General features: G+C 46.8%; 3 protein-coding genes across 3 annotated transcripts in view; 2 read left to right on the forward strand and 1 right to left on the reverse strand.

Annotated features, from left to right (window-relative positions):
* The window catches only part of LOC132571225 (zinc finger protein 709-like), a 1,224,940-nt gene that overhangs the window by 625,882 nt on the left and 576,035 nt on the right, over positions 1-23,023 (reverse strand). The gene's annotated exons all lie outside the window — the stretch shown is intronic.
* Positions 7,685-8,177, forward strand: LOC132570990 (zinc finger and SCAN domain-containing protein 30-like). Its single transcript, XM_060237625.1, has one exon. The coding sequence runs from the start codon at positions 7,719-7,721 to the stop codon at positions 8,175-8,177; it is 459 nt and encodes a 152-aa protein (XP_060093608.1). The 5' UTR covers positions 7,685-7,718.
* LOC132570991 (gastrula zinc finger protein XlCGF57.1-like) lies at positions 15,904-17,810 on the forward strand. The gene has a single exon (XM_060237626.1). It carries the CDS (start codon positions 15,993-15,995, stop codon positions 17,808-17,810), a length of 1,818 nt encoding a protein of 605 aa, XP_060093609.1. The 5' UTR covers positions 15,904-15,992.

Genomic DNA, 23,023 nt, shown 5'->3' on the forward strand with positions numbered 1-23,023 from the left:
ATTGTTTTCTGTGGCCCCAGAAGGTAGGACTAGAACCAGTGGGTTGAAACTAAATCAGAAGAGTTTCCGGCTCAACATTAGGAAGAACTTCCTGACTGTTACAGCGATTCCTCAGTGGAACAGGCTTCCTCGGGAAAGGGCATAGCTCATTAAAGAAGAAAACTGCAGATTTATACCCCGCCCTTCTCTCTGAATCAGAGACTCAGAGCGGTTTACAATCTCCTATATCTTCTCCCCCCGCCTGTGAGGCGGGTGGGGCTAAGAGGGCTCTCACAGCAGCTGCCCTTTCAAGAACATCTCCTGCGACAGCTATGTCTAACCCCAAGACCATTCCAGCAGCTGCAAATGGAGGATAAAGAGGATTATTAAGAGTATCAGGTAGATAGTGGAATGTTCACAAGCACACTTCTAGCCAGCATCATATTGAGAAAAGGATGAGGGGGGGGATTCCTCTGTCCCTCCCTCTGTCCTTCAGCTCTCCCTGGCCTGCTGTGGTCAGTGGTTCTGTCTGCACTGATGGACTCCACACCCAGGAGCCGTTCCTTCTTACTCCCCTGAGTTTATTACTTATCTTTTCCCCGCCCACTGACCGGGTCAGGCTGGATCAGAGATGCTTCTCCTGAAGATTCCAGGATTTCTTTCCTGAAGTCTCTTAGTATTTTATTCCTCCATCCCTCTGTTCCCTGTTAGCATTTCTTAAAAGGTGGCTTAGGTGAGCCTGGAAAGCCATTGACTAACTTTCCTCTCCTTGCCTGTTCTCTGCCCAGAAAGAAAAAAACTTTTAAAACTCAGAATGAAGGTTTTGCTCATTTCAAACCTCCAAAGGAAAAAAAAATGTATTTCTTCACAAGGTACTTCAGAATTTGTGTTTTCTGTGCTTTGTGTCTGTGTGTGGGAGGGGGGTTATGAGTTGAGCTTCATTAAATGTCTCAAGGGTTAGTGTGGCATGTCATTTCTCAATTGTGCATGAGGTTCTAAATAAATCCTCTTGTAGAGCCTTCTGACTTGCACCTGGGACCATGAGTGATCCCCATGAATGAACTTGATCCAGTTTGCCCCATTCATGATGTGGGTGATGTGGAGAAATGCCATTTTGTTTGTATTTTAACTATCTGGGAGTTGGCTAGGAGGAGATTCTCAAACTTGAGATAGGCCTTGGCCTAGTCTTCTCCTCATTCCTCCCCTCCCCTCCTGTCTGCAACCATTAAGTCTGAGGGCACCTCCCAGAGAGGACAAGAAGTCCACCAAAACTCAGTTGGGATCTGCCCCGAAATGCTGTAGGAGGGAGAACCAGTTCCTGGGCGGGAACTGCAGTTTATATTAGTGTTTTTTGGGGGCTGAGAAAGATTCAGTCTTCTTAGGCTAGAGAGAGTGACCATTTTGAAGAGTATGAATGACCATCTTCATCAGCTCTAACTAAGAGGTTCCTGCCCTGCATACCACCTAGTTAGGGCATGAGTGCAAACAAGGGAGTGAAACAGCATTTTTGTCTGCTTTGCTTTAACCCTTCTGTTCACTTATAAAATGCCTGTAAATAGTTGCAATCTTTAAATAATTTTTTTTGTTGTTAAAGTGGAGTCCCTTTGTACCATATTGGTTCCCTAGCTGCTTGGAACGCTAAGAGTGGGGCAGGGAAGATCTAGGGTTGAGATAAGCTGTCATTAGGTCGGGTGGGGAACCTTTTTTCTGTCAAGGGCCATATGGATATTTACAACATCATTCGAGGGCCATAAAAAATTATCAACTTAAAAAACAGTGCTTCGCCAAGGGAGAACGATTCAGGCTGGCAAAATTAATGCAAATGATTGTTTTTCTATTTGAAGTCATGTGCGGAGAGCCTAATCTGGCACATACACACACACACACACGGCCCGCCACCCTAGGCAAATGCATAGGTCCAGGGCTTTTTTGTAGAAAAAGCCCAGCAGGAACTCAGTAGCATATTAGACCACATCCCCTAATATTAGCATATTAGGTCACACACTCATTAGCATATTAGGCCACACCATCCAGGATAATCAAGTGCAAACTGAACTGTGATAGTAACTTTTCCAGGCCCCGCAGCAATTCTGGCTGGCCAGCCAGGCCACAGGGAGGCTGCCGCACAATACATCTGGGCCCTGTGATTCCTGCCTGGCTCTGGGGAGGCTGCTGCACAGTGCAGCTGGGCCCCATGATCCTCACTGGCCAGCCAGGCCCTAGAGAGGCTGCCACATGGCTCGGTTCAGCCCAGTAATCCCCAAGTGACAGAGGTTCCCCACCCCGCGTTAGGTCAAGCATGGTTTCCACTATTCCCTATGGGCCATCAAACATTTGCTATTGGTAATCATGAATAGCAATTGCTGACCATAGGGCTAGCCTGGGGAGCAATGATTCTCTATTGGCAATCTTGTATAGTCAACGGGCAATCGCTCTCCTTAGAACAAGCATAGTCTCTATGATTCCTTATGGGAAATCATGTATAAGAACATAAGAGAAGCCATGTTGGATCAGGCCACTGGCCCATCCAGTCCAGCACTCTGTGTTCCACAGTGGCAAAAAAACCCCTAGGCGCCATCAGGCAGCCCATCAGTGGGGCCAGGACACTAGAAGCCCTCCCACTGTGCCCCCCGCCCAAGCACCAAGAATACAGAGCATCACTGCCCCAGACAGAGAGTTCCAACAATACACTGTGGCTATTAGCCAATGATGGACCGCTGCTCCAGATGTTTATCCAGTCCCCACTTGAAGCTGTCTATGCTGGCAGCCACCATCACCTCCTGTGGCAGTGTATTCCATGTGTTAATCACCCTTTGGCTGAAGAAGTATTTCCTTTTATCAGTTCTAACCGACTGCTCAGCAATTTCATGGAGTGCCCACCAGTTCTTGTATTGTGAGGAAGGGAGAAAAGTACTTCTTTCTCTACCTTCTCTATCCCATGCATAATCTTGTAAACCTCTATCATGACACCCCTCAGTCGACGTTTCTCCAAGCTAAAGAGCCCCAAGCGTTTTAATCTTTCTTCATAGGGAAAGTGTTCCAACCCTTTAATAATTCTTGTTGCCCTTTTCTGCACTTTTTCCAGTGCTAAAATATCTTTTTTGAGGTGTGGTGACCAGAATTGTTCATGGGCAATCACTGTCCTTGCTGGGAAAGCATGGTCTGCATTATTCCCTGTGGGTAAGCATGGATTCTTTACTGACAATCATACATACCTGCAATCACTCTACTTAGACCTATGGGCAATCATGCATTCTCCATTGGCAATCATGTATAGTCTATGTGCAATCGCTGTCCTTAGGGGAAACCAGGTCTCCATTATTCCCTATGGGCAAGTGTGGTCTCAGCCTGCATTTTCTGTTTGGAATCATGAATAGTCTGTGGGCAATCACGGTCCTTCGTTTTAGTGCAGGGGTGGCCAAACTTGCTTAACATAAGAGCCACATCAGATCAGATGTTTGAGAGCTATAAGACATGAACATTAGATGTTTGAGAGCTGCAAGGCAGGCAGGCAAGAAGGAAGGAAGGAAAATAAATAAATGGGGGGAGGGAAGAGGGAGGTGGAAAGAAAGCAACTTTAAATGCATTATCTAAGCCATGATTTAAAGATAGAAATGCCTTCTCCATGTCCCACAGCTTCACCTTCCCTGGCCTTAAAGTGGTAAAAACGGGTTGGTGAGGCTGTGCGGGGGTGGGCGTGCCGACTCTGGGGCCCGCAATAGGCCAGCCAGCCCTGGGGCCGGTCCCTGGGACAAAAAAAGTTGGGGGCCTCTGATCTATAAGAACAGCATCCTCTAGGACAAAGCAGTAGACAAGTGGTATCTTTAAGACCAACTAAGTTTTATTCAGAACGTAAGCTTCCGTATGCTCTAAGCAGACTTCATCAGACAAAACTGGAATGGCGAGCAGCAGTTTTTAATATATAAGTGGGCAGTGAGTTGCTACGTAGAATCATGGGAATGTTTTTAGCAGATTAAAAGAATCACAAATTGGGGTCTGTGTTTGTTAGTTAATGTTGTTGAAAAAACATTGGAGGGTGATAAAAAGCAGACTGATGTTGTAGATCAGATGTGGCGCCATAAATCTGGGTAACATTCTGGCTTTGTTAGTTTTGGGTTTAAATAGAGGGCATAGTTACTCAAGAAGTTATAACATCATTATAGTTTGCCATTAGAAAAAAAGGAATACATTAAAATACAGTGGAGAATGGGTTAGTATATGCAATAAGATAAACAGCCAATATCCCTTACTTGAGTATGTCAATACAACCCCCCCCCCCCCAATATTCTGATACACTGTTCTAAAAGAGAAATACATATTAGTTAGCCATTAGAAAAACAGGGTACATTAAAATATAGTGGAAGGTGAGCTAATGTAATGAGATAAACAGCCCATATCCCTTATTTGAGTATGTCAATACAAAAAAAATCATTCTGATACACTGTTCTAAAAGAGAAATACATTGGAATACTGTGGATGCATAGCTATACTCAGTGAGAATTGGCTTAGCATCTGTAATGAGATTTAAAAAAAAACCAATATCCCTGTTCAGTCCTGGGGAGGTGTTTGTTCCAAGTTTCATAATAATCTGACTGAATCTGCCTAGAGCATACGAAAGCTTACATTCTGAATAAAACTTAGTTGGTCTATTGCTTTAGACCAACATGGCTGCCCACTTGGATCTATCAGCATCCTCTAGGAACATCTACACGCCCCCCCCCGCCAATGAATTTTAGGGTCCCTCTACAACTTGGTGGGTTAAGGAAGAGGTGGGCGTAGGGTTGCCAGGTCCGAGTTAAGAAATATCTGGAGACTTTGGGGGTGGAGCCAGGAGACTGCGGATGGAGCCAGGAGCAAGCATCATTTAACTCCAAAGGGAGTGCTGGCCATCACCTTTAAAGGGAATGCACACCTTTTAAATGCCTTCTCTCCACTGGAAATAATGAACGATAGAGGCACCTTCTTTGGTGGCCCCTGGTCCAGCCTTTTTGAAACTTGGACAGTCTTTTAAGGAGAGGTGTTGGATGCTATGCTGAACATTTGGTGCCTCTGCCTCAAAAAAAAACTCCCCCCCCCCCGCCCAAGCCCCAGATCAATTCTCTATTATACCCTATGGGAATCAGTCTCCATGGGGAACAATGGAGTACCCAGCTTTCTGATGAAGCAGCAGGCGGAGGGTCTCCAAATCGGGGGATCCCTTGCCCCCACCTGGAGATTGGCAACCCTAAGTGGGCGCCAGCTTCACTCTTTTTTCTGCCAGGGCCCAGGGCTGAACTGTGCGAGATCCTCGGGGAGGAGTGCAGCCCCCCCCTGCAGCGGAGTTACTCCCGAGGAGCCCCATTGACCTGCACAGGGCGTTGGGGATGGCAGCCTGGCTGCTGCAGCTCCTCCTGGCCAGAGGACAGGGCATATTTGGCATGCATGCCTCTGCAGCACCGAAAGGGTTAAACTGACTGAGCCGTTTGCTAGAGAGGCGGTTTGCAAGGTGGGGGGGGGGCAGGGAAGAGGGGAGGCTCCTTTGTTGTGGGGAGGGGGGGAGGAAGTCTTTGCTTCTGAATGGGGAAAAGGAACAGAGGGGGCTTCAGCGATGCACCAGCGGGGGAAAGTCTTGCAGCCGGAACCCGGGAATCTTCCTTAGAGGTGAGGGGTGGGGTGGGGGAGAATCACCTTTGAGATCTTAAAAGGGAAGAAGGCTGGAGTCCTTCTCGGCCATGGCTTTGTATAGAGTTGGATGGCTGGAGGTTTGGGGGTGTGGATTCCCAGAAAGGACCGGTTTGGGGAGATCATGGAGTCCCCCCCCCCCCCGCAAGTTAGTGTTGCCAATCCCCAGGTGGGTAACTAAACACGTAGAGCCAAAAGCTGTGCATGGTATACTTCAAATACTTATATTACAACACTTGTTCACATTCAACCCTTTACCAACATGCTTGTGTCCTTATAAGTTGTTTCAGAATCTTTCAAAGACCATCTCATTCAAGAAAAAAAAATCAAAAATAATCCAATCCTGGATGCTAAATTCGATGAAAAGTACCAACTCCTGCTGTCCAGTAAAGCTTCTATTTGCAGGAAGTACCAATTCCTTCAGGCAGCAGGCTGCTGTCCACTTGGTGCAGCAACATGATTCCAGCTATTCCCGTGTTTCATTTATACTTCAACAGGCTGCATTATTGTACTAGGAACGAACAATATTACAAATTAATAAATATATCTACAATCTGTCTTAAATACACAAAATAACATGCTTTATACACATCAACTATTACAGAATCTTACCCCGTGCTCAGGCAACTGCTCCCATTAGTCTCCTAGGCACTCATTAATCCCTATGGCGACCGATTCCCATAGGGAATAATGGAGAATTGATCTGTGGGTATCTGGGGCTCTGGGAGGGGGCTGTTTTTTGAGGTAGAGACACCAAATTTGCAGCAGAGGATCCAACACCTCTCTTCAAAAGACCCTCCAAGTTTAAAAAAAAAGATTGGACTGAGGGGTCCAATTCTATGAGTCCCCAAAGAAGGTGCCCCTATCCATTATTTCCACTGAAGGGAAGGGTTGTAAAAGGTGTGCGGTCCTTTTACATGCGATGGCCAGAACTCCCTTTGGAGTTCAATGGTGCTTGTCACAACCTTTCTCCTGGCTCTACCCCAAAGTCTCCAGCCTCCACCCCCAAAGTCCCCAGATATTTCTTGAATTGGACTTGGCAACCCTACCCCAAGTACAGATCTCCTGCCAGAGCTAAGCAAATGTGGAAGATACAGGAATTCCCGCAGAGTAGCAGGTCCACAACCAATGCCCAGAGGTTCCAAGCCTCCAGGCTCAGTGCTAGGGTTTCTGCCGCCCAAAGCAGAATCCTGCACTGGCTCCCCCCCCCCCCACCCCGGCATCTAATTGCACATGCAAAGTGTGTGTGGCACGATGATGTCACCCAGAAGTGATGTCAACGTGGCAGCGCGCCCCCCCCCCCAGCAGCCCTGTCCCGCTTTATAGGGAGCTGAGTAGGGGCCGCGGGCGGGGGGGGGGGGATTGTTTTTTCTCGGGGATTGCTCGGAGTGAAGAAACAACGCTCCCGTGCCCCCTGCTGACCTCCCTCCCAAGTGGGGAAGGGCTGCTGGTCAGGGGGCACATTTTTTCCTCGCTCTGATTGCTCAGATGGAAGAAGAATTGCAGATTTATACCCCACCCTTCTCTCTGAATCAGAGACTCAGAGCGGCTTACAATCGCCTTTATCTTCTCCCCCCACAACAGACACCCTGTGAGATGGGTGTGGCTGAGAGGACTCTCACAGCAGCAGCCCTTTCAAGGACAACCTCTGCCAGAGCTATGGCTGACCCAAGGCCATTCCAGCTGCTGAAAGTGGAGTGGGGAATCAAACCCGGTTCTTCCAGATAAGAGTCCACACACTTAACCACTACACCAAACTGGAAGAAACGATGCCCCGTGTGCCCCCTGCCCAGCCGTTCTTTTCCTCTTTGGAGGCTGTGGGCGCACTTGCTGCTACGCTCCCCCCTCCCAACTTTGCTGAGGCTTCCTGAGCCTGTTAGGGCAACTTTCACTTGTCTCCTCAGCATATGAAGGTTTGTGGAATTCAGGAGCGTATCGCCACTCATTTTTATTTCCCTTTTGACCCTGCTGTTGTCTGTCTCTCTCTGTCCTCCCCCTAGGGAGAAGCTTTTCTTCATAGCCGAGTTAATGAAAGCAACTTTTCCCAGTCTGAGGTGACCTAAGAGAAGGGGAAGGAGATGGAAGACAACGATCCAGGAGGCCCTGGGAGTGGCAAGACAACAAGCAAAGGCCCTCATCCCATCCAAGCTGGGAGTGGTGTTGAATTCTGGGAAAGAGCTGTGTCACCGATTCTGGCTAAAGACAGCATAACCTCAGATGAACACTGCCAACGCTTTCGGCAATTCCACTATTGTGAAGCCGACAGGCCCCGAGAGGTTTGCAGCCAGCTCCATGGACTTTGCAGCCAGTGGCTGAAGCCAGAGAGGCACTCCAAGAAGCAGATCCTGGACCTGGTGATCCTGGAGCAGTTCCTGGCTATCCTGCCCCAGGAAATGCAGTGCTGGGTCAGAGGATGTGGGCCAGAGACCAGTTCCCAGGCAGTGGCCCTGGCCGAAGGTTTCCTCCTGAGTCAGGCAGAGGAGAAGAGGCAGGCAGAACAGGTGAGGGGGTTTTCTCCAGATGGGTCCCAGCAATGATATCTGGCCTTATCCTAAAGGTTCCCTACCAGACGTCTGTCCAAGTGTTAATCATCCAAATGGGCAGGGGTGGAATTCTAGCAGGAGCTCCTTTGCATATTGGGGCGCACCCCCCTGATGTAGCCAATCCTCCAAGAGCTTACAAAAAAGAGCCTTGTAAGCTCTTGGAGGATTGGCTAAATCAGGGGTGCGTGGCCTAATATGCAAAGGAGCTCCTGCTAGAATTCCACCCCTGCAAATGGGAGATGTAATGGCTTCCTTCAGCAGCCTCTTCTATTAGAAAATTCCTTATCCCTCTAAATTACTCACCAGGTCTGCTGCTGGTAGGGTCCAGAGTCTGGGAGTGAGGCAGGATCCATTCCTGGGTCTTTTTCCCATTCCATTTCTTACTCCTCTCCCTTGTTGCTCTTTCAGATGTTGGGATCATCCTTAAAGATAGTCCCTGAAGCACAAGGAGCTCCTTCTGAGGAAAACCAGAGAGCACAGCTCATGGAGCAAGCCCAAAATTCCCTTTCCTGTGGTAAGGACTCATCATGCCCGGATGAATTTGCGGGGGATGCTCCGATTTTGATGGATAGAGATTTCCGGGCAGGAAAGAAATTAGATACTTCTTCACACAACACAGAGTTCATTTGCAGCACTCAGCCTCCGCTAACTGTGATGCCTCTATACCAGGGGTGGCCAAACTGCGGCTCAGGAGCCACATGTGGCTCTTTCACACATATGGTGTGGCTCTCAAAAGCCCCCACTGCCCCATTGATTGGCTTGGAGAAGGCGTTTGTCTGTATTAATCACCCCAAGTCAAGCCAGCCGGCAGATTGGAAAATACATTTAAAGTTCAAGTTCCTTTCTTTCCACCTCTCCCTCGCCCAAACTTTTTCTTTCCTTCCTTCCTTCCTTCCTTCCTTCCTTCCTTCCTTCCTTCCTTCCTTCCTTCCTTCCTTCCTTCCTTCCTTCCTTCCTTCCTTCCTACCAAACTACACCAATTTGGTGTAGTGGTTGAGTGTGCAGACTCTTATCTGGGAGAACCGGGTTTGATTTCCCACTCCTCCACTTGCACCTGCTGGAATGGCCTTGGGTCAGCCATTGCTCTGGCAGAGGTTGTCCTTGAAAAGGCAGCTGCTGTGGGAGCCCTCTCAGCCCCACCCACCTCACAGGGTGTCTGTTGTGGGGGAGGAAGATAAAGGAGATTGTGAGCTGCTCTGAGACTCTGAGATTCTGAGCGGAGGGCAGGATATAAATCCAACATCTCCTTCTCCTTCCTTCCTTCCTTCAGTGTTCGTATCTCGTGGCTCTCAAACATCTGGCGTTTATTCTATGTGGCTCTTGCATTAGGCAAGTTTGGCCACCCTTGCTCTATAAGGAGATTAGATGAATGGATGGAGGGCAGTCCCACCCGTTAATTTAGGTATTGCTATCTCACCTTCCTTCCACATGAGGACTCAAGGTGGCTCAAAAGAGAAAAGGGGGACAAACCTGGGCAGAGTTATTCAGCCTGGTGAATAAACACAGCCCTTTTCTGGGGCAGCAGAACTCTGAAAGCCAGTTTATAGGTCCCGACAATCTTGGGGAAAAATGGGCTTCTGTGCCTGTGCTGAAAGGACGTTTGGTGGCCTGCAGTAGGAAAATAGAAAAGAAGAAATAGAAAAGTAGGCTTGAAACTCAACATTGAAAAAAACTAAGATCATGGCATCCGGCTCCATCACACCGTGGTAAACAGAAGGGGAAGATATGGAAGTAATGACAGACTTCGCATTTCTGGGATCCAAGATCACTGCAGATGGTGACTGCAGCCATGAAATTAAAAGACGTTTGCTCCTTGGGAGGACAGCTATGGCGAACCTGGGCAGTATAATAAAAAGAAGAGACATCACCCTGCCAACAAAAGTCCATATAGTTAAAGCGATGGTATTCCCAGTAGTAATGTATGGCTGTGAGAGCTGGACCATAAGGAAGGCCGAGCGCAGAAGAATAGATACTTTTGAGATGTGGTGCTGGAGAAGACTCTTGAGAGTCCCTTGGACTGCAAGAAGATCAAATCAGTCAGTACTAAGGGAAATCAACCCTCACTGTTCCCTGGAAGGTCAGATGTTGAAGCTCAAATGCTTTGGCCCCAAAAGAGAAGGGAGCATTCTCTGGAGAAGATGGGAAAGACAGAAGGCAAAAGAAGGGGACGGCAAAAGATGAGATGGCTGGACAGTGTTACTGATGTAACAAACAGGAATTTGAGCGGACTTCGGAGGATGGTGGAAGACAGGAGGGCCTGGAGTGACTTTGTCCACGGGGTCACAAAGAGTCCGACTCGACTGTGCAACTGAACAACAACGTAGGAAAATAGGGCCCTGCACCCCCAGGAGTTTTTTGGGAGGGTTGAGAGGGGCTCAGGGCAGATGTGCCATCTTGATGTTGCATTTATTTATTTCATTTATTTGGCGGATTTATATCCTGCCCTTTCCCATGTGGGCTCAGAATGGATTACAGTCATAATAAAACAGTTAAAATAGAGCAATAACAATAATATACAATTAAAAGAACATAACTCAATCATATATACACAGGCAGGGCGGGCACAATTTACAGATTAAGATAGTTTTCGTTCCATTGTGGGGGAGGACAATAGATGGTATAGACATTAGGATGAAAGGACGTCCGCTTGCCTCAACCAAAAGCCTGGCGGAATGTCTCTGTTTTACAGGCCCTATGGAATGGAAGCAAATCCGGTAGGGGATCTCCATGGGGAGATGATTCCACGAGGTCAGGGCCAGGGTTGAAAAAGCCCTGACCCTGGTTGAGGCAAGTCGGAAGTCCTTTGGGCCAGGGATAGCCAGAAGATGTTGATTGGCAGATCGCAGCAGTCTTCAGGGCTCATATGGGGAGAGGCGGTCCCGCAGGTATGTTGGTCCCAGGCCACGTAAGGCTTTGAATGTCGGTAGTAGAACCTTGAAGAGCATCTGGCTGAAAACCTGGTTGCGACATTAGCATTCCAAGAGACACTCTGAAAACACATTTCTAGAACTCTTGAGGCTCCAGATGCAGTCAAGTCACATCTGGGCTGAATGTGATGGTGACGTTTCATGTGAAATCAGCCCCATCCAGTGCTGGATTCAACCCTGTGGAGGCCCCTGGGCAGTCAAAATCTCAGGGGCCCTCTCACAAATTATCTCCTAGCACCTCCTGCAGGCTCCTTCTCAAAGCTGTGGGGGAGAGGCAGAGAGGCAAACCGGTCCCGAGACCCCTAAAGGCATGGGGACCCACAGGCTAGTGCCTCTTTGGCCTATTTGTTAATCCAGCCCTGGCCCCATCACCCTCTTTCCCTCCACCCAGGCCAAACACAGAAGTCTGAAATAGCTTGGCAGGTGGCATCCTTTCAAATCCTTGAGGCTCCTAGGTACCTGGTGCTTCTCTTCCGAATCAAAAACTTTGTTGAGTGCACACGGCACACAGAGAGCCAGTCTGGTGTAGTGGTTAAGTGTGCGGACTCTTATCTGGGAAAACCGGGTTTGATTCCCCACTCCTCCACTTGCAGCTGCTGGAATGGCCTTGGGTCAGCCATAGCTCTTGCAGGAGTTGTCCTTGAAAGGGCAGTTTCTGTGAGAGTTTTCTCAGCCCCACTCACCTCACATGGTGTCTGTTGTGTGTGTGTGTGGGAAGGTAAAGGAGATTGTAACCACTCTGAGATTCACAATATAGGGCGGGATATAAATCCAATATCATTATCTTCTCCTCCTCCTCCTTTTACACAACCCTGAGAAGGTGGTGGGTGAAGCAGAGAAGAAACAAACAGACACCCTTCCTTCCTCCTTTGTCCCAGAAACAGGCAGTGAAGAGATGCTGTTGAGATGTTGTCTTTCCAGAGGTGTGGAAACAGCTGCAGTCCAGGTAAGAGAGATGAGCAGGGGACATCCTTGGTCCTTCTTCCTTTCTCAAGGGGGCTTTTGCTCCTGCAATTTCTACAAGGTGTCAGGCATGAGATCCTCTAAACCCCGTTCCCTTTACCCATCCCGAGCCTTACATCCAGGAGCTGCCCAGATTTCTCCCTTCTTGTGTGCAGTCTCTGCCTGGTGTGATTTCTGATGCGGGAATCAGCTTTTTCTTTCAGGGTCCCTTTTCTTTTGAGGAGGTGGCTGTGTATTTCACCATGGCAGAGTGGGCCTTGCTGGATCCAGACCAAAGGGCTCTCTACCGGGAAGTCATGATGGAGAACTATGGGAATGTGGCCTTTCTGGGTAAGGATCTTTCCTAGGTGCCAAAGGTGTGAATTGCTGCCATTGTGATGAGGCATGAATCAAAATACTGAATAGCGATACACTGTTTTGAGGCATGTCCCGCTACCTTGAGAGGGACTGTGGCTCACTGGCAGAGCATCTGCTGAGCATGCAGATGGTCCCTGGTTCAATCCCTGGCAGCATCTCCAGAGAAAAGGATGAGGTAGGAGGTGATGGGAAAGACCTCTGCCTGAGGCCCTGAAGAGCTGCAGCCAGACTGAGTAGAGCACGGTGTTCGGATCTGACCAAAATGAGACCTTGTTGGGCTGAGCCATGTCGGGCCAGGTCACATGTGTACCTATTTAAGATTAGGTAACAGAGATATAAATTTTATAAAGAACACAAACACAAACATATTTTTTAAAAAACTTAAAACATGCTTAAAACGTTAGCACTCATTGGTCTTCAAGATGCTTTCTTTGTATTTCTCCCATGGGAACTAGGGAACTGGCAAAGGAAGCTTTCATTCCTTTCCCAGGGGACTGAGGGGAGGGAGCCTCAGCCAAGAGAGGCTTGGTGCAGTAGCTCTGCTGTGAGATTGTGAGAAACTGGCAAAGCAAGCTCTCTCCTCCCCTTCCTCCCCAAGGGAAGAGCCTCAGCCAATGTAGAAAATAGAGGTTTTGCTCCGTAGCTCCTGTGCAATTGAGCAAGCCTTGCAAAGCAAGCTGTAATGCAGAAGGAAGCAAGATATAGGGAGAGGGAAGCAGATGACAGCCAGTTGCTTAGGGGCCTGGTGGGAACCATCCAGGGGCCTAATTCGGCCCCCAAACTGCATGTTTGACACCCCTGGAGTAGACAATACTGACTTCAATGGAGCAAGGGGTTGATTCAGTAGAAGGCAGCTTCATGTGTTGTTCATGAGAAAGTGCCCTGGCCTGAGGCACAGGTTTGGATGAGATGCCTTCTGGAAGGGGCCAGATCCTGATTTCTTTGTGGCCAACTTTTAGAACTCACCAGGGCTTTTTCTGTAGCAGGAACTCCTTTGCATATTAGGCCACACACCCCTAACGTAGCCAATCCTCCTGGAGTGTACAGTATTATTATTACTAGGAGTAAGGCCAATTGTGAAGAAAAAATACAACGGACTCTAGAAGGAGGCTTTGGGCAAGTGCCCACCCCCCATGCCGTCTTCCCACCCACCCAAGTGAAGGCAGTAACTTCCCTCCACCTCAAGGGGAGCTTATCTCTGTTATCTAGAGAGCAGTTGTGAATCTGAGTGATTTCCAGTAGTTGCCTAGGAGGAAACTGCATTTTACCAGCCTGAGGTCCCACCCCTCCACAGGCCCGACCACTTATATATCCATGAATTTCCTAACCTGGAGTTGGCAACCCTATCTCCTTCCCTTTATCTGCCCCTCTGATTTCAGCTTTCCATCTCCTTCCCCCTCTCTGCAGCCTCTGCATAGGGGGTCTTTCTCCACAGTGGAGGTGGGGGCGGGGAGCCAAAGCAGCTTGCATCACTCTCCTCTCAGAACCTCGTGAGGTGGGTTAGTCTGGTGACTGGTCCAAAATCACTCAGTCAGGTTTCACAGCAAGGACCTGGATCCCACAGACCCCACTCTGAAGCCCTAACTTTTATGCCGTCCTCAAACTCTACCACAAAATCTCCAGGAATTTCTCACCAACCTGGAACTGGCGGCCCTAGCCAGTACTGGGCCCAAAGAGTTCTTCCTCAGAGGCCTGTAGTGAGACCTTTCAGACCAACAGTCTCTCTCTGACAGACTGTTTAATAGGGAAGAGTTGTCAGCCATTACATCAGCTTAAAAGCATTCTCCTCTCCTTTCCTCCCTTTGATCTGAACAACAACGGCAACCCCATGAGGCAGGTTAGGCTGGTTTGAAACCACCCAGTCAGCTTCTACAGCCCTCACCTGGAGATTGGCAACAGTGGTTCCCCAGGAGGAAATGCCTCCCTCAGAGGCCTGTAGTGATAGCTTAGGAATTTCTGACCAACCTGGAAAGTTATAGCTAAAGGCCTCTGGGTGAGTACCCCCCAGCCTTGCTGTCATCCCACTTACCCAAGAGAAAGCATTCACTCTCTCCTCCCCCCGCCCCCCCAGACTTCCTTCAGCAGGCCCTGAGGAGAGCAGTACTGCTCAGTAAGCTTCCTCTCGGCAGAGAACTGTCTCCGTTGAAGGTCAGTGGCCTTCTGCTGGAGTTCTTGCCTGACAGAGCCAGCAGTGAGTGGGGGAGAGCAGAATCAGCCAGTTGCATGGCAGAGACAGTGTGAGCCAATCCTGTGCAGGCCATGTCCAACAAATGAAAATCCTCAGAATTGCCACCACGGTTGAGCTTTTATTTATATCATCATCATCTGCGACCCCGTGGTGCAGAGTGGTAAAGCAGCAGTACTGCAGTACTGTGGTCTGAACTCTCTGCTCACGACCTGAGTTCTATTCCGGCGGAAGCTGGATTCAGGTAGCCGACCCAAAGTTGACTCAGGCTTCCATCCTTCTGAGGTTGGTAAAATGAGTACCCAGCTTGCTGGGGGGAAAGTTTAGATGACTTGGGAAGGCAATGGCAAACCACCCCGTGAAAAGTCTGCCATGAAAACGTGAAAGCAACGTCACCCCAGAGTCGGAAACGACTGGTGCTTGCACAGGGGACTTTTCCTTTCCATCATCATCATCAATCATCATCATCATATTATTATTTTATTTAGTTAATAGTACAGCAGGATGACCCAGCAGGATGGTATAGCAAGATGGTACAGGAGAGTGGTACAGTAGGGGAGGCCAACTGATCTAATAAATAGATACCCACAGCCTCAGCCAAAAGCCTGGTGGAACAGCTTCGTTTTACAGGCCCTACAAAAGGCTAACAAGCCAGGTAAGGCCCAGATCGCCATAGGGAGCTGATTCCACCAGGTAAGAGGCAAGAATAACCATACAGCCCATTGGATAAGGAAGCAGGGAGGCCTTGTGAGAGCCTGAAATCTGGAGGCTCAGAAACTCCTGCATAAGAGAAGCCATGTTGAATCATGCCAATGAACCATCCAGTCCAACCCTCTGTCACACAGTGGCCAAAAAACCCAGATGCCATCAGGAGGTCCATCAGTGGGGCCAGGACACTAGAAGTTCTCACACTGTACCCCCCCCCCCAAAGCACCAAGAATACAGAGCATCACTGTCCCAGACAGAAAGTTCCAACCGTAAGCTGTGGCTAATAGCCATGGATAAACCTCTGCTCCATATGCTCATCCAATCCCCTCTTGAAGCTGTCTATGCTTGTAGCTGCCACCACCTCCCATGGCAGTGAATTCCATGTGTTAATCACCCTTTGGGTGAAGGACTTCCTTTTCTTGCCTTCTTAGCAAGAGCTCAGCTGTGGCTTGAAGGAGGTGAGGTATCCTTAAATACTAGATATTCTGGGGGAAGGTGGAAGAGTGGTTAAGATTAACCAAGCTGGACAAGGCCAAAGGGCCATTAATCCTTTCCTACAGTGGTCACATAGATGCCTTACCAACCCTCTCAGATGCTAACAGCATCTCTCTCTTTATTCCAGCAGAGAATGACCAGAGGAATGAGGAGAGTGAGGAACTTGATCAGCAAATGCCAGATAGAGTGAAAAATGAAGACTTTAAAGAAAACATCAGGAATCGAGGCAGGCCTAAGGAGAAAATAGGCAGCTGTATGAGTGAGATGAGAGATGGAACACAACGTAATGTAAATTTTCCAAAGCACAGGATAATGAAGGCAAGTAAATCCATTCAATGTAGAAAGAACTTCAGAAAGAGATCACAGCATCTTGTGCACGAAAGAATACACCGAGGTGAAAAACCTTTTGAATGCTCAGTGTGTGGAAGAAGATTCAGTAAGAAAGGCAATCTTCAGACGCACCAAAGAATCCACACAGGGGAGAAGCCTTTTCAGTGCTCAGGGTGTGGAAAGAGATTCAGTCAGAGTGGCAATCTTCAGATGCACCTAAAAACCCACACAGGGGAGAGACCTTTTCAATGCTCAGGGTGCGGAAAGAGATTCATTGACAGGAGCAGTCTTAAACAGCATCAGATAACTCACACAGGGAAGAAACCTTTTGAATGCTCAGTGTGCAGAAAGAGATACAGTTTTCGTCAAAGTCTTCAGTCGCACCAAAGAACCCACACAAGGGAGAAACCATTTGAATGCTCAGAGTGTGGAAAGAGATTCAGTCAGAGTAGCAATCTTCAGACGCACCAAAGAACCCACACAGGGGAGAAGCCTTTTCAATGCTCAGTGTGTGGAAAGAGATTCAGTGTGCGTGGCAGTCTTCAGGGGCACCAAAGAACTCATACAGGGGAGAAACCCTTTGAATGTTCAGTGTGTGGAAAGAGATTTGGTGTCAGGGGGAATCTTCAAGCACATCAAAGAACCCATACAGGAGAGAAATCTTTTGAATGCTCATTGTGTAGAAGGAGATTCAGCCATAGAAAGAGTCTTCGGTCACATCAAAGAAACCACACAGGGGAGAAACCTTTTGAATGCTTAGTGTGTGGAAAGAGATTTAGTCAGAGTGGCAATCTTCAACGGCATCAAAGAACTCACACAGGGGAGAAACCTTTTGAATGTTCAGTGTGTGGAAAGAGATTTCGTCAGAGTGGCCATCTTCAAGAGCATCTGAAAACCCACACTGGGGAGAAACCTTTTGAATGCTCAGAGTGCGGAAAGAGATTCAGTCAGAGGGGAGATCTTCGATATCATCAGAGAACCCACACAGGGGAGAAGCCTTTTGACTGCTCAGAGTGCGGAAAGGGATTCAGTAGAAGTAAAAGTCTTCAACTGCATCTAAGAACCCACACGGGGGAGAAACGGTTTGAATGCTCTGACTGTAGAAAGAGATTCCGTACAAGGGGGATTCTTCAAGTGCATCAAAGAACCCACACAGGAGAGAAACCTTTTGAATGCTTCTTGTGTGGAAGGAGATTCAGCCATTGCCATAGTCTTCAGGCACATCAAAAAGTCCACACAGGGGAGAAACCTTTTGAATGCTTTGAGTGTGGAAAGAGATTCAGTCAGAGTGGCCATCTTCAGCAGCACCTAAGAACCCACACAGGGGAAAAACCTTTTGAATGTTTTGAATGTAGAAAGAAATTCAGTTGGAGTGGCCATCTTCAAGAGCATCTGAAAACCCACACAGGAGAGAAACCATTTGAATGCTCAGAGTGTGGAAAGAGATTCAGTCGGAATGGTGATCTTCAACGGCACCAAAGGATCCACACAGGGGAGAAACCTTTTGAATGCTCAGAGTGTGGAAAGAGATTCAATAACACTGGAGGTCTTCAGTCTCATCAGAGAACCCACACAGGGGAGAAACCTTTTGAATGCTCAGAGTGTGGAAAGAGATTCAGTCAGCGTGGTGTTCTTCAACGTCATCGAAGTACCCACACATAGAAAAGTCTTTTGATTGCTCAGTGTGTAAAAAGAGAAACAATTTGAGTGGTAGTCTTCAACTGCACTGAAGAACACACACTAGAGAAACCCTGCGAATGTTTATTGTGTAGAAAGAGATTCAGGTTCAGTGGTCATCTTCAGTATTATCAGAGAACCCACAGGAGAGTTCAAAAGTACCTAAGATCCCCCATGGGAGACATATTTTTAGAGTTCAGAGTGTAGAAAGAGATGCACACATGGACATATGAAGCTGCCTTATACTGAATCAGACCCTGGGTCCATCAAAGTCAGTATTGTCTACTCAGACTGGCAGCAGCTCTCCAGGGTCTCAAGCTGAGGTTTTTCACACCTATTTGACTGGACCCTTTTTTGGAGATGCCAGAGACTGAACCTGGGACCTTCTGCTTACCAAGCAGATGCTCTACCACTGAGCCACCGTCCCTCCCAGATTGAGTTACATTTGCAGTCTTCAGTGGTATTAGACGTCCTACACAGAGGAAAAACCTTTTGAATGCCCAAAGTTGGATTACACTCAGCAGATAAATATTTTACAGCATCTAAGAACCCACAGAAGGAGAAACCATGTAACTGCTTAGATCAGGGGTGTCAAACTCATGAAGGTCGGATTTGACATATATGAGACCTTGTCAGGCTGAGCCATGCGTATCATAAAATGTAATGCCAGGTAGTGGACATATAAACTTTATAAAGGGCACAGACACACAATTAAATATATATTTTTTTGCTTAAAATAAAATATGGTTAAAATATTAGCCCGTTTGCAATATTTTGTTTTACAGTCTTGGATAAATGTCACCTCTTGCTATGAATTATTGCATCAAAAACTGCAGACAGTGTCTGTGCTGTACCAGTCTTGAATATGTGCTGTTCAGGTGTGCACATCTGTAAGTTGCAAACCTACTTTTGATTCATTGACATTCATTACAGACATCTCATGGTCAATGCTTTGATCCTAAGACCCAGAGGAACATGAAGCAGCTGGGCATTGTGAGCTTTTGTACAGATGCTGCTTCACATACTAGTCAAGAACATGTGAAGGCACCATGGCAAAGACTGAGGGCTATGTGCTTGTCTACAAAACTTTAATTTCCCCCAGAAAAATGACTACAACTAAAAACAAATACAGCTCCCCCCAAAAATAACAACTACAAGAACAGAGAGACAGTCATGTACAGTGGTCAGTGTCAGCCTACTGAAGTCTAAATTCAAGACCCCCAATCAAAGGAAAATGTGAAAGAAAAACTAAGGAAAATTTGCTGGGTAAACCTGGGGTGGAACACACTCTTAGCCTAATGCTGATATTTCTCTTCTAAATAGTTCACATGCTTTCCTATTGAGAAAGACTGGAGGACATGAGTACAGTGAAAAAGAGGAGGCGAACTCAGTTACAAGCCCAACGAAACTCTCTCTCTTTCTCTCTCTCTCTCTGTAGCAAGGCAAAAAGCTCATACCTTCACTAAAACATTGCTAGTCTTAAAAGCACTCTTTGTAGCTCTCCTGATGGTGGGGACTGGGCAAAGGAAGCTCTGGATCTTTCTTTCCTTCCCCAGGACAGGAGGAGGAGGAGACGCCTCAGCCATTCATTAGAAGGAAGAGGGGCTTGTCTCAGTAGCTCTGCAGTGATTGAGCCTGACAAACTTAATCAACCAGTAGAGCTATAGAGCCAACCTCCCTCATTGGCTGAGGCTGCTCCTCCCTCCTCCTCCCTTTGGGAAAAGGGAGGGGAGAGAAGGAAAGGCTGCTTTTCTACTCTGGCTTATTTGGGGAGAAACACAAAATGGCCACCAAAAAAAGCAGGCAAGGGAAAATGAAGCAGATGACAGCCAGTTGCTGGAGGGCCTGATTGGAGCCCTCTGCGGGTCTGATGTAGCCTGCAGGTCATATGTTTGACGCCCCCGACTTAGATCATGAAAAGAGCCTTTCTCTTGTTTCACAACTAAAAGACAACCACAGACCATACAAAGCTTTTGATAAAGTTCCTCATCAAAGGCTCCTAAGTAAGCTCAGAAGTCATGGGGTAAAAGGATAAGTCCTCTTGAGGATCAAAAACTGGCTAATTAATAGGAAGCAGAGAGTAAGTATAAATGGGCAGTCTTCGCAGTGGAGGACGGTAAGCAGTGGGGTGCCGCAGGGCTCAGTATTGGGGCCCATGCTTTTTAACTTGTTCCTTTATGATTTGGTGTTGGGGGTAAATAGTGAAGTGGTTAAATTTGCAGATGATGATAAATCAGGGGTGGCCAAACTGTGGCTTGGGAGCCACATGTGGCTCTTTCATATATATTGTGTGGCTCTTGAAGGCCCCAGCATCCTGCTGGTTGGCTTGGAGAAGGCATTTCTCCCTTTAAATTGCTTCTCTGAGCCAAGCCAGCTGGTGGTTTGAGAATGCATTTAAAGTTGCTTTCTTTCCATCTCTTCTCCATTTTCCTTCCCTTCCCTCCCCTCCTTCCCTTGTGACTCTCAACATCTGGTGTTCATGTCTTACAGCTCTCAAACATCTGATACTTGTTCTTTGTGACTCTTAGGTTAAGTGAGTTTGGCCACCCCTCCGCTAAATTGTTCAGGGTGGTGAGAACCAGAGAGGATTGTGAGGCACTCCAAAGGGATTCAGTAACAGTGATAGTCTGCAACTGCATCAAAGAACCCACAGAGGGGAGAAACCTTTTAAACGCTTACAATCTGAAAAGAGATTCAAGTTACATGGAAAACTTCAACAGCTTCTGTCAACCTACACATGGGAGGAAGCCTCTGAATGCTCAGTAGAAAGAGATTCAGTTTGAGTTGCCATCTTCAACAGAACCTAAGAACTTATACGTAAGAAATATTTTTAGTGCTCAGAGTGTGGGAAAAGATTAGCAGCAGCTGTCTCCAATGACTAGAGAATCCACGTGGAGGGAAAAGCTTGTGAATTCTCACATTGTGGAAAGAGATTCAATGGGAGTGGCAGTCTTTACTCAGCTTCTACAGCATCTACAAACCCACACAAGAATTGAAACCATGTAACTGCTTAGCAAGAGCTTTTTTTGTTATTTCACACCTAAAAGACAACAGACAGTATTAAACACTGACACTATATAAACTATTGTAGAAAGCTTGAATGTACACAGAAATTATTACCCTGACCAGAAAGAAATTTTAAAAATGCTTAGCCGTGTCTGAAGCCCTCAAATAGATCTCACAGGGAATAAGGAAAGAATGACTGAAGGAGATTCAAAGTCAGCTCATGTCTCCTTTAGCCCGCAGGAGTCCGCAAAAGGGAGGAACCTCATAAAGGAGCTGGGGAATGTTTAGCCTGGTGGCTGAGAGGTGATATGATCATCTTCACGCTCTTGAAGGGCTGTCATATATAGAGAATGGTGTGGAATTGTTTTCTCTGGCCCCAGAAGGTAGCACCAGAACCAATGGGTTGAAATTAAATCAAAAGAGTTTCCGGTTCAACATTAGGAAGAACTTCCTGATTGTTAGAGCGGTTCCTCAGTGGAACAGGCTTCCTCAGGAGGTGGTGGGCTCTCCTTCCTTGGAGGTTTTTAAACAGAGGCTAGATCCTGTGAATTTAGGGGGAGGGATTTGTGAGTTTCCTGCATTGTGCAGGGGGTTGGACCAGATGGCCCTGGAGGTCCCTTCCAACTCTGTGATTCTATGAAATGCTCAGCGTGTGGCAAGAGCTTGATGCACAGATCCGATTTTCACGGTCTTCATAGAAGGCGAAACATTCTCCACAGTATTCCAATGTATTTCTCTTTTAGAATAGTGTATCAGAATAATGGTTTTTTGTATTGACATACTGAAATAGGGATACTGGCTGTTTATCTCATTACATATACTAACCCATCTTCCACTATATTTTAATGTATTGTTTTTTCCTAATGGCAAACTAGAATTATGTTTACATGTGTGTTACATGTTTAAATCAAACCTCTGAGAAACCTATGCCCTCATTTTAACCCAGAGCTAACATTACAACAGACTTTCATTTATTGCACTTCATACCCAGGATGCTTAATGGGTTTAGTACATGGACATCAATCTGGTATTCCAACTTAATTACCCTTCGTTGTTGTTTCAGCCCAGTTAGCATAAACTATCAAACACCAGACCCCAACTTGTGACTCTTTTAATCTGCTAAAAAAGCATTTCCATGACTCTGCATGCTAACTCACTGCCTGCTTTCTCTATTTTAAGACTGCTTGCCATTCCATATTATTGTCTGATGCAGTGTGCTTTTAGCACATGAAAGCTTACATTCTGAATAAAACTATGTTTGTCTTAAAGGTGAAACTTGACTCTTGCTTTATAAAGTACAAGCAATGGATACTCAATATGAATAGGAAAAAACAATGAAAACTGAGTAGCACAAACACATATAATCTTAAAGATACAGTACCAAACCTAGAGCAAAATATCCACAGTCAATTTCATGAAAGAGTCTATTACAAAAATAGAGAATGAAGTTCTCAGTGTCCGTCATTCCTTGACGTGAATCCAGGGTCCATCAACGCAGCAACAAATTAGTCCACAAATAGTCCACAATGATGCAGTGTGCTTTTAGCACATGAAAGCTTACATTCTGAATAAAACTATGTTTGTCTTAAAGGTGAAACTTGACTCTTGCTTTATAAAGTACAAGCAATGGATACTCAATATGAATAGGAAAAAACAATGAAAACTGAGTAGCACAAACACATATAATCTTAAAGATACAGTACCAAACCTAGAGCAAAATATCCACAGTCAATTTCATGAAAGAGTCTATTACAAAAATAGAGAATGAAGTTCTCAGTGTCCGTCATTCCTTGACGTGAATCCAGGGTCCATCAACGCAGCAACAAATTAGTCCACAAATAGTCCACAATACCAGTTTCAGTCGCACCTTTTTTCAGTTGTAGACTGTTACAACAACCAATGCATCACGCTTCCCAACAGCAATAATTATTTATAAATGGGGACACCAGAACAAAAAATTCAATCGGCATAGCCTGCTAACATTCTTATTGTTGGTAATGTCCCTTCCCTTTGCTAGGAAAGGAAAGGTCCCCTATGCAAGCACCAGTCATTTCCAACTCTGGGGTGACGTTGCTTTCACAACATTTTCACAGCAGAGACTTTTTACGGGGTGGTTTGCCATTGCCTTTTCCAGTCATCTACACTTTACCGCCAGCAAGCTGGGTACTCATTTGACCCACCTCAGAAAGATG

The sequence above is a fragment of the Heteronotia binoei genome, chromosome 5, assembly GCF_032191835.1.
Source record: "Heteronotia binoei isolate CCM8104 ecotype False Entrance Well chromosome 5, APGP_CSIRO_Hbin_v1, whole genome shotgun sequence".
Lineage (NCBI taxonomy): Eukaryota > Metazoa > Chordata > Lepidosauria > Squamata > Gekkonidae > Heteronotia > Heteronotia binoei.

Coding starts and splice junctions, on each gene's coding strand:
- LOC132570991 (XM_060237626.1), top strand. CDS start 15,993: ATGCCAGATAGAGTGAAAAATGAAGACTTTAAAGAAAACATCAGGAAT.
- LOC132570990 (XM_060237625.1), top strand. CDS start 7,719: ATGGAAGACAACGATCCAGGAGGCCCTGGGAGTGGCAAGACAACAAGC.